At 38.0% G+C, this 9,033-nt stretch overlaps 3 protein-coding genes across 3 annotated transcripts; 1 reads left to right on the top strand and 2 right to left on the bottom strand.

Annotated features, from left to right (window-relative positions):
- Positions 1-181: 181 nt before the first annotated feature.
- LOC129760004 (zinc finger protein 184-like) lies at positions 182-3,547 on the bottom strand. Its single transcript, XM_055757584.1, has 3 exons — positions 3,265-3,547; positions 2,941-3,154; positions 182-1,501 (listed from the first exon to the last, which is right to left on the bottom strand). The coding sequence occupies exons 1-3, from the start codon at positions 3,306-3,308 to the stop codon at positions 725-727; spliced, it is 1,035 nt and encodes a 344-aa protein (XP_055613559.1). The 5' UTR covers positions 3,309-3,547; the 3' UTR covers positions 182-724.
- Positions 3,548-4,006: 459 nt separating this feature from the next.
- On the top strand, positions 4,007-6,375 carry LOC129760008 (electron transfer flavoprotein regulatory factor 1). The gene is made up of 2 exons (XM_055757588.1): positions 4,007-4,164; positions 4,236-6,375. The coding sequence occupies exons 1-2, from the start codon at positions 4,123-4,125 to the stop codon at positions 4,440-4,442; spliced, it is 249 nt and encodes an 82-aa protein (XP_055613563.1). The 5' UTR covers positions 4,007-4,122; the 3' UTR covers positions 4,443-6,375.
- On the bottom strand, positions 4,751-8,696 carry LOC129760007 (transcription factor RFX3). Its single transcript, XM_055757587.1, has 4 exons — positions 8,127-8,696; positions 7,758-8,063; positions 7,006-7,683; positions 4,751-6,933 (listed from the first exon to the last, which is right to left on the bottom strand). Exons 1-4 carry the CDS (start codon positions 8,679-8,681, stop codon positions 6,766-6,768), a joined length of 1,707 nt encoding a protein of 568 aa, XP_055613562.1. The 5' UTR covers positions 8,682-8,696; the 3' UTR covers positions 4,751-6,765.
- Between the last annotated feature and the right edge of the window lie 337 nt (positions 8,697-9,033).

Below are 9,033 nucleotides of genomic sequence, written 5' to 3'. Positions count from 1 at the left end.
ACTATTTGAACACTTCTTGTTTTCTGCGTTGCTCTCGTGGGAGAGCCTCTTAATGCTTTTTTCGAAATCATTTCCCATCAAGTGACAGGCAATGAATTTTGGATATTTATAACCATAAGAAGTAAGCTATAAGGATTGTGATATAAAATTAGGCTAAACAATCTACCTTAGATAAGTTCAGGTTTTTTTTTATCACAAATGGTCGCATTTGGTCTACATATATTACTTAGTTTTATACAATTATCTAAAAGACCTTGTTTCGAATAAAAAATCTACATCGAATAAATTAAGCATTGCAAATACGTTTCGTGACTAAAAATTGAGCTAATCAATGTTTACCTAGGAATTTGGGAGAGGTATATTTGAGCTCGAGTTAAAAAAATCTTCTACAAGGGAATATGTAAGTAATTTATCTGATCAGTGACAAACGTCAATATTCAAAACGTCATCAACGTAGAAACTAAAGTTGCCCTAAGGAACTAGGAAGTCATAATTAATTTCTCTGAAATTTTCAGAAATTCGGTAAATCTAGGTTTTCTGAACCTTTAAAAATATATAGTGACGTTTTGATGTTCAGAACATAATTCTTACTAAAACTCGGTTTACAAATCTTTTAAAGTACGGTTGATGATTTGCAAAGTTCTAAAGTGAGGAAACCGATCTTATGATAACGCAGTTCTTAACGCACTTTTCTCATTCAAATATGTATTGTGATTGCCCTCGTCTAGTACTGCAGCAAGTGGACCGTATTGACGTGGCGGCGCAACGTGGCCTTGTGCTTAAACTGTGACAAACACTCCTGGCATTGATGGGGATATTCACTCGCGTGGATCTTGATATGTTCAGCCCAGTGGGCCTGCTCCAGGAAGCTCTCTGTACAAACGCGACAGCGATACTTGGTAAAAGTAAAACAGGTCCTATTACGCACATGCCGGGCTAGTGATGGAGCATGCTGGAATTGTTCCAGACAGTTTGGACATTGATGAGGTCTGTAGTGCTGACGTGAATGCTCCGTCAAACCAGTCTCCGTTTTGAATGATTTCGGGCAGTACCGACACTTGTACTTGGCATTGCTATCGCCACTCGATAAGATCGGAATCATCGGTTTCAAACGAGGGCGCTTTATGGCCATCACTGAAGGCTTTGACGTACATAGAAGACTAAAATTTCGCTTCCGATAGGAATGCGGCCGAGACAATACATTATTGGTGCTTGTTGAATCCGTACTTATTCTAACAGTTCTATCGACATTAAGATTTATTCCTACTCTAGATTGCGCTATTTCAGTCTCGACGATCGTTGGATTTAATTCTTTAATGTTTGTATCGGCAATCGTTTTCTCAACAGTGATTAAAGCTCCTGAAACATTTGCTTCGTCCAGTTGCTTAGATTTGATAAGTTCATCAACCCGTTTGGCTTGAGACCGAAAACGGTAGAAGTCGGCTAGCGAACGGCGACATCCACCGCAAATAGAACAACCAGGTTCATCTTCGGGCGAGAGCTGCAAAATTGGAATATTATATTTAGAAAAATTACGTTAAGTCGTGAATATACATAAGTATCTAAAAGTTAATGTAAAATAATCTTAAAAACTAAAGTTAATGGAAAGCTTTACATTATACATTGTTGGATTTTTGAAATTGTTAAGTAGAAGTTTTTTTTTGTTTACAGCTAGTTAATTGAAAGCCTTTTAAAAATTATGGCGTAGAATTAAGTCTTACTGCAACACTATATTGGGAAAAATTGGAATTTGTGAACGAATTTCGCTGTCACGAAAATAGCCTCTTTAACGGACATCACATCTAAAGGATTATGAAGTCATCCCCAAGCCAAAATAAATAAAAGAGTAAAAAAAAGAAAACACGGAAGCCCTGCCTCTTGATGGATTTTGATTTTTCCTGCCTACTAAAGGTATAAAAGAAAGGGCTCGTCGGTCGACTCGGTTTAGGGGTTTATGTAGGGATGAATCACCAAAGGGTGAAAATCCTGTACAAAAAAAAATGTAACATGGTCCGATTGCAATATAGTCAGATTATGTTGCACGGTCGGATTATGTCACATGGTCCGATTATGTTCCATGGTCGGATTGTGTCACATGGTCCGATCATGTTGAATGGTCAGATTATGCCACATAGTCGATTATGTTGCATGGTCAGATTATGTTGCATGATCTGATTATGTCACATGGTATTATGTTGCGTAATCGAACTATGCCACATGGTCGATTATGTTGCATGATCTAATTATGTCATTTGGTCCGATTATATTGCATGATTGGATTATGTCACAAGGTCCGATTATGTTGCATGGTCATATTATGTCACCTGGTCAGATTATGTTGCATGATCGGATTATGTCAAAAGGTTCGATGATGTTGCATGATCGGATTATGTCACATAGTCCGATGATGTTGCGTGATAGGATTATGTCACATAGTCCGATATTGTCACTTGGTCGATTTTTTTGCATGGTCGACTATCACATAGTTGGATTATGTCACATGGTCGAATTATGTTGCATGATCAGACTTTGTCATATTGTTGAAAATTGTCATACAGTCAGATATTGCCATTTTGACACTGTCACATGTTGATCATTACGAGAATACAACAAAAGTTCACTTATTGACAAGAAAAAAATTGCGTAATTCTATGTTTAGCGGTTGTAGCTAAATTACCACCTCCTCAACTTTTTTTGTGTAACGTCACCAACAAATCGGAGAGCACTGTTACTGTTTTGTTGATGTACGAACAAAATTGAATTTTGCTTTTCGAGACGTCAATAAGGGTCAATGAGCCGACGACGCTTCTTTAAATGGCTTTCTTGGACAATCGAACAACGGCTATAAATACCAGTAAATGACTTGACCTCAGAGTTCTTATCAGAATATTGCCAACAGGAAAGCAGATGAGACTGAATGAAAGAGTTCAACACACTTACCCTAATGTTGGTACATTCAAATACCAACTCAATCAGCTGAGTCGTTTTCTTCGGTAGAACATTTCTGGTGTCGTCATCTTGACCCACATCATTTTCGCCATCGTCAGCAGAAGCAGAACAGTTGACGGAATTCTCAGTCACAGCAGATGGAACCAATTGGACAAGATTGTCCCTGGCTAGACAAAGCCGACAGAATGCGATTCTTTCCGTGGGACTTTAAAGAATTGAAAAGCATAATCGACAGCTTAATAAATTGATTCCTTCTGATAAGCATAATAATAATATAATATCTTTGATAATACGTATCTAATTATTCGTACTTACAGCTCGAGTTTTTCCAGTTCAATTAAGGCTCCATTTTGTAACATTTTCTTTTGATTTGTTCGTCACAAACTAAATGAATTTCACAACTTTTGTGATATTTTTTTGTCGACGTACGTTTATTTCTGCACTTAGCTTCTCTTTCGAGTGCTTGTTTGGGAACTGAAACTGAAAAATTGTCGTCCCGTTTCACAGATTACAGAACCTATGACTTTAATAGTCGTTTGTGCCTAGCTTGGCTTGAACACTAACCGTACCGTTGTTGGGTGTTGTATTACTGTTTTGTGTATACAACAACGTATACGGGCTCTTCTGCCTTTTTTGTTATTTCGCTTCTTCCTCCCTCCCACCGAAGGACGCCGACGCTTTTTTCTCTCTCACGGAATCAATTCATTCCATTCATTAATAAATTCTTGAATGAACTCTCTCATCTCTCTCATTCTAATTACTTCATGAAATTATTAGAGTGTTTCAAAAATTTATGAAACAAATAATCAGTCTTGAACCAGTATTTTAATGAAACCACAGCTACTAGGGAGCCATCACGAAAATTCTTAAACTTAAAAATAATAATATCAATACATGCTACGAACACTTGAAATGCCTAAAATATTATCAGTTGAGAGGTTGAGTCACAGGCTTAGCTGTGCTCCTGGCATCCCAGTATCTAAAAATGTTAAATGAACGAATCAGTTTACCTCTGTCAAGTTCATTGGTTCATTTGCTTTTACGTTGTTTTGATGGATTGTTGCAATTGTTGTTTCCTTGTTTCTTATCAGATTTCGTAACATAGAAGGAAACTACTGTATCCTGTTAGATTTTTTTAAAATTAAATTTCGAACATTCCACATAAAACCAATAATGTCTTCAAGCAGAACACGTGTTCTCGATTTGTACAAGAGGGTAATATCTGTTCCAAGTTTGTGCAAGTTCATGGTTCTATATTGCTGATAAAGAATTCCCATAACACACAGCTCCAGTACCTGGGTCGCGATTATCCTGGCGGACCGGATAAGTTCAGACAAAAGTGCTACAATGCCTTCAAGCGACAAAGCGGCGAAACCGATCCTGCCAAGATCGAGAAGGCGATCGGACTCGGGGAGTACGTGGTCAAAGAAATTGAAGCCTTGTACAGCTTGCGCAAGTACCGCGCCATGAAGAAACGATATTACGACAACTGACGACTTGTTAAACGAGATAATCATAAACTGTTGTCTCATCAAAGATGAAAGAAAATACTTTAAATAGGTTTATAATTATGGTAGCTATATGAGCGAAAGATGGAAATACATGTTTGTAAGATAAAATGTAGGTAGAGAATATTAATGATATTTCTAGTAAATGCTTTTTCCTGATTTAGAGTCCCTAACTAAAAAGAATTTCTAAGGGAAAGTGAATAAAAAAAAGAGAATACTTTAATCTTGAGTCAGTTTGTACGCGAATTTTCGGATAAATGAAGCTTTAAAACAAGCATGGATTAAACTCACTCTAGTTTTTATTTCGGGCTTTTTAAAATTTACTCTTATCCCCTACAAATATACGATAAATATATGTATAGACTTTGTTTTCGACACTTTCGTCGGCGAAATTTCCGTTTTTATTTGTTCTGTTCTTGTTTAAAAAAAAATCGATATAATTTCAATATTCTGGCTGATTTGCTGCATTAAATGGATCATTTGGAACCTGTTCAATTTCAGTTGAAACTGCAATACAACCGTTTTCGATTAGTTTGAATCGTTCGAATACATCGTTAATCTAGTTGCTCATTCGTGTGTCAATGGAACTTAATTTCAAAAAGCACTAAAGTGCTCACTTTACAATTCCTGGAAAGCTCAAAATACGATTTGTGGTCCGGACATTTCGTAGGGATGGGAACAACAGTTTTCCCTTTTTGCAAAGCCATTACGAAAAAATATCTCTCAGTTCCTGTTTTGGAATGTGAAATTGAAAATAAAAACACTGAACTCATATTCTATGTAGGGAAATATTTTCTACTAAACGTTAATCAGAGATGAATGTTAATCAGATGGTGCTAAACTAGAACAAGAGACTAGCATTTTATCCGCAAATAACGCGACGTATTATTTTCTCTTAAAATGGTACCACTTTTCTTTGTCATATAGTATAATGGTTGGTTCTCATTCATTTTTAGTAGATTCGATTTGTATTTATATTTTTAACCACAGGCACATACATTTATCCATTTCCTTCACTTTTTTTACTATTGTATATTTTTATCAGCTGACTTAGAGTGTTGGTTTTCTTTTTCGATTTTTCACTACCAACGTTAAAAAATTTCGCGAATTCTCTCGATTCTCAACATAAGTGAACAATGCAGTGGAAACTGATGCCTTCTAAGATTTTATTTTTGATTTTGTCGTTTGGTTTATTCCTTAGAAATATATTGAGCCTTTTCGTAGCGCAAAAGAAATAAATAGCACATTGCACATGTTCAACTTGTTTCGGTTTTTCTTTTCATCTTTCGTTATTCAGTCCTACACGAAAATTCTTTGTTAATGTCTTGTTATCAATTAACTTATTAGCTACAACGGTGAGTTTGTTCTGTGTTAATTTAGTGCTAGGTGTAGTGTGTGCGTGTGTGTTTGTGTATGTATGAGTAAGTGTGTATGTTAGTTAAAAACTGTGAAAATGACTGTTCTCAGGTTTAATTGTAGAATACTTGTAGTAGAACTTCTTATTTTCTAATAGTAATAGTAGTTGTACATAAAGTGAATCAGTTGACAGAAAAATTGAGTTTTTTATCGGCACAGAAACATTGAAAACGACAGTTCCTTTAAGTTTTTTTTCGTTTGTATAGTTGTACAATTAGTAGTTTTTTATGAGTTTAATGGGTTTTTTTTTCAAAACTATTTGAATGTTGGTGCATCAAATACCCTAAATCTATATTAACTCTTCGATATAATTGAAGTAAATTGTGAGACGTACTATTAAACTATGTACAATTAAAACAATATTTTGAAGATCTGTAGTACATATGGATGGGATAATGGGGTTAACGCATTTGAAGGAATAACAACAAAATGAAAAAAAAAATAGACGAAGCATGAAGAATTTAACTAAAAGTCAATAAATAAAAAATCTTCTTAAACTCTATGTAACTGCCAAACGTGTAAAATTTGCCCCGGTTAGTATTTCAATCGTTTTAAAATTTACGTAAAACTAGTAAAAAGAGGAAAATGCAGATGAGTCGGCTTCTCTGCTGCTGCTTCCACCACTGATATTACTGTTCTGGGACGATGGTGAAGCAGACAATGATGGTGCCAAATACCAAGTAGCCGTCGAAGGCGCTTGTGGATATGATGCTCTTTCCACCTGCACGATCGACGAATGCCGATTTAGATAATGGCGTCCGTTAATCGACGGTGACGATGAGGATGATGAGGATAATGCTGCTGGATGGAAGTGATAACCAGTCAAAACTTTTCCACCACCAATACTACTGTTGCTGCTGCTGTTTTCGCTGTTGGTAGAGGCTAGATTTGACTAACTGCGCATACGTTTTGCACTCGGTTCCAGTTTTACATTGACAACTTCAAAGTCGGATGTGTATAGCATACTGGTCATGTCGGATTCCGTTGAGTGATGAGTTTGATGCGACTGGTTTTGGTGCTGAAGCGATGGCGAATGTTGATGGTGTAAAGGGTTGTCCTTCTATAATAAAAAAAAATCGATTTCAATATTGCTAATAACAATTTCTAAGAATAATTTTCAAGTGTAACTCACCTCGCCCATCACTGCGATAGGTGTTGTCTGTGTTGCCTCAGCCACCTTATGTTCGATAATAAAGAACATGTATTCGTCGTACAGCAGTCGTATCAGATGAAAACTTCCAAAACTACCGGCAGACCGGAGGGTAAGGTCCCGTATCACCATCGAGCTATAGAAGCTCCATTTGAGCAGAAATTGTCTGGCAGCACTAACGAAGGAAGATTTTCCTCGATATTCCTCGAGAGCATCATCCACCACGGCCCTCAGCCAGCTGGCCCACTGCTCTAGAGTATTTTGCTGTTGCAATGCTGCTTTAAAATCCTGTTCCAGTCTCTGAACGGTGGCTGTATCACACTGACAGATCCAAGAGGCCTGCTCTTGTACATTTCGAAAGTCGACTCGGTTGAGGTCGTTCAACATCTGAGCTATCTGAGTACTGTTTTGCAGGACAGCTCGTGCAGCCTGTGCCAGATGATTGAGAGATGTGTATCGTCGCAAAGTTTGGCCAAAAGCTGACACTGCCGAAAGTTTAATTGTGACTATCTGTTCCGGGCAACCACTCATTGCTGAAGAAAGCCAGTTTTCTAGATTTTTAGCAAAGTTTCGTATCGCCTGAGTGAGCCCGGTCGGTATGGGGCGCAATACGTCCGGGATCAGAACATCCACCATGTTTTGGTAGAACAGGAAGTCAACCTGTGAATTCAAAGAAAAAATCGTTTAATAAAATTTATTTCTTGTGAGAAAAACACTATTTTTTATGAACAAACCTGTTTGATAAAATTCTGGATAGCTTCGCACTGCGTGAGCACATACAGCTTCGATTTGCTGAGATACTTTTCTTCCTCGCATTCATCAGTGTTGTTGTTGTTATTTTCGGCTCGCCAAAATTCTCGCCACAAAGATTCGATGGTGTTGAAATCTAGATTCAGAATGGCATCTAGAAAAGCTTCACAGTGCTCTCGGTAGATCGAGCGTAGAGTATCGACATCGTCCAGTGTGATGTCCTCCGGAAACGGATGACTCAAGCTGATCATCGGGAACGTCGGAATAGCACCAGTGGCATCGCCCAAGTACTATGGGTTAAATTAAGGGAAAGTTATTTAACGGAATTAGGGAAACCTTTGGAAATAACTCACCTGCGCACATGCCTCCGGGATGTCATTCTTCATGATATTTTTCTTAGATCCACGATGATTGACTGTGGATGAATGATGCATTCCACCGGAAGAACCTCCTCCTACTCCCCCATTTCCCATACCGCTCATTGCGTTGTGATTGTGGCCATGGTTGTTATTGTTAGTAATTTGACCAGCGCCAGTTGGTTTCGAGTCATCCATAGCGGTGTTGAGCGACGATCCGGGTTTGATCCGAATACCGTAATAATGATACTTGCTGTTGCCACGTGTTCCCAATCGACGCGTCCTAAGTCCGTTGAACACCGATCGAATGAGTTTTCCGAAGCTAGCCGCGTTTACCGCATCAAGTTTGTGATCGTTGCAGTGACGCATGTAATGGTTGTACAGTGTGGATCTCGGTAGACTAACTCCTTCGGCTGTTTCGTAGTTTTCCACCAACCAAGCGACCTGTTGTTGGCATAGAACAAAAATCATGTTGTTAGGTATACGGACACAACGAATTTCTGTTATTGCTCCGGGTAACCGAGTCCATAGCGAGCTGCCAGGTGTTGGCATAGAGCTTCATTTCTGCTTTAAATTATAACCATAGATACAGTAAATGCATTCAAACAGTCGTTACAGGTTCAAACTACATACCTATGTAGTTACTAATGGCAACGCGCTATCGAATTTTTGAGGCCCAATGAGCTTCTACCGAAAACCGCTTTGAGGTTCGGGAACACGCTCTAAAGCAGGCATGTCAAACTCGTTAAGGTGTGCGGGCCGCATTAAAAATTTTCTATGACGTAGAGGGCCGCAGCCAAAATCAGTTAAATCGGTACATTCAGCTTTAGTTTTTTTTGCAGTAATATTTTACATAAAAATCAGTGGAGTTTTTTTTGTGACAATTTAAGACGGGGCTACGCGG

The sequence above is a fragment of the Uranotaenia lowii genome, unplaced genomic scaffold, assembly GCF_029784155.1.
Source record: "Uranotaenia lowii strain MFRU-FL unplaced genomic scaffold, ASM2978415v1 HiC_scaffold_36, whole genome shotgun sequence".
Taxonomy (NCBI): Eukaryota; Metazoa; Arthropoda; class Insecta; order Diptera; family Culicidae; genus Uranotaenia; species Uranotaenia lowii.
Note: the sequence above shows the minus strand (reverse complement) of the source record. Positions and strands in the feature narration are given on the sequence as shown.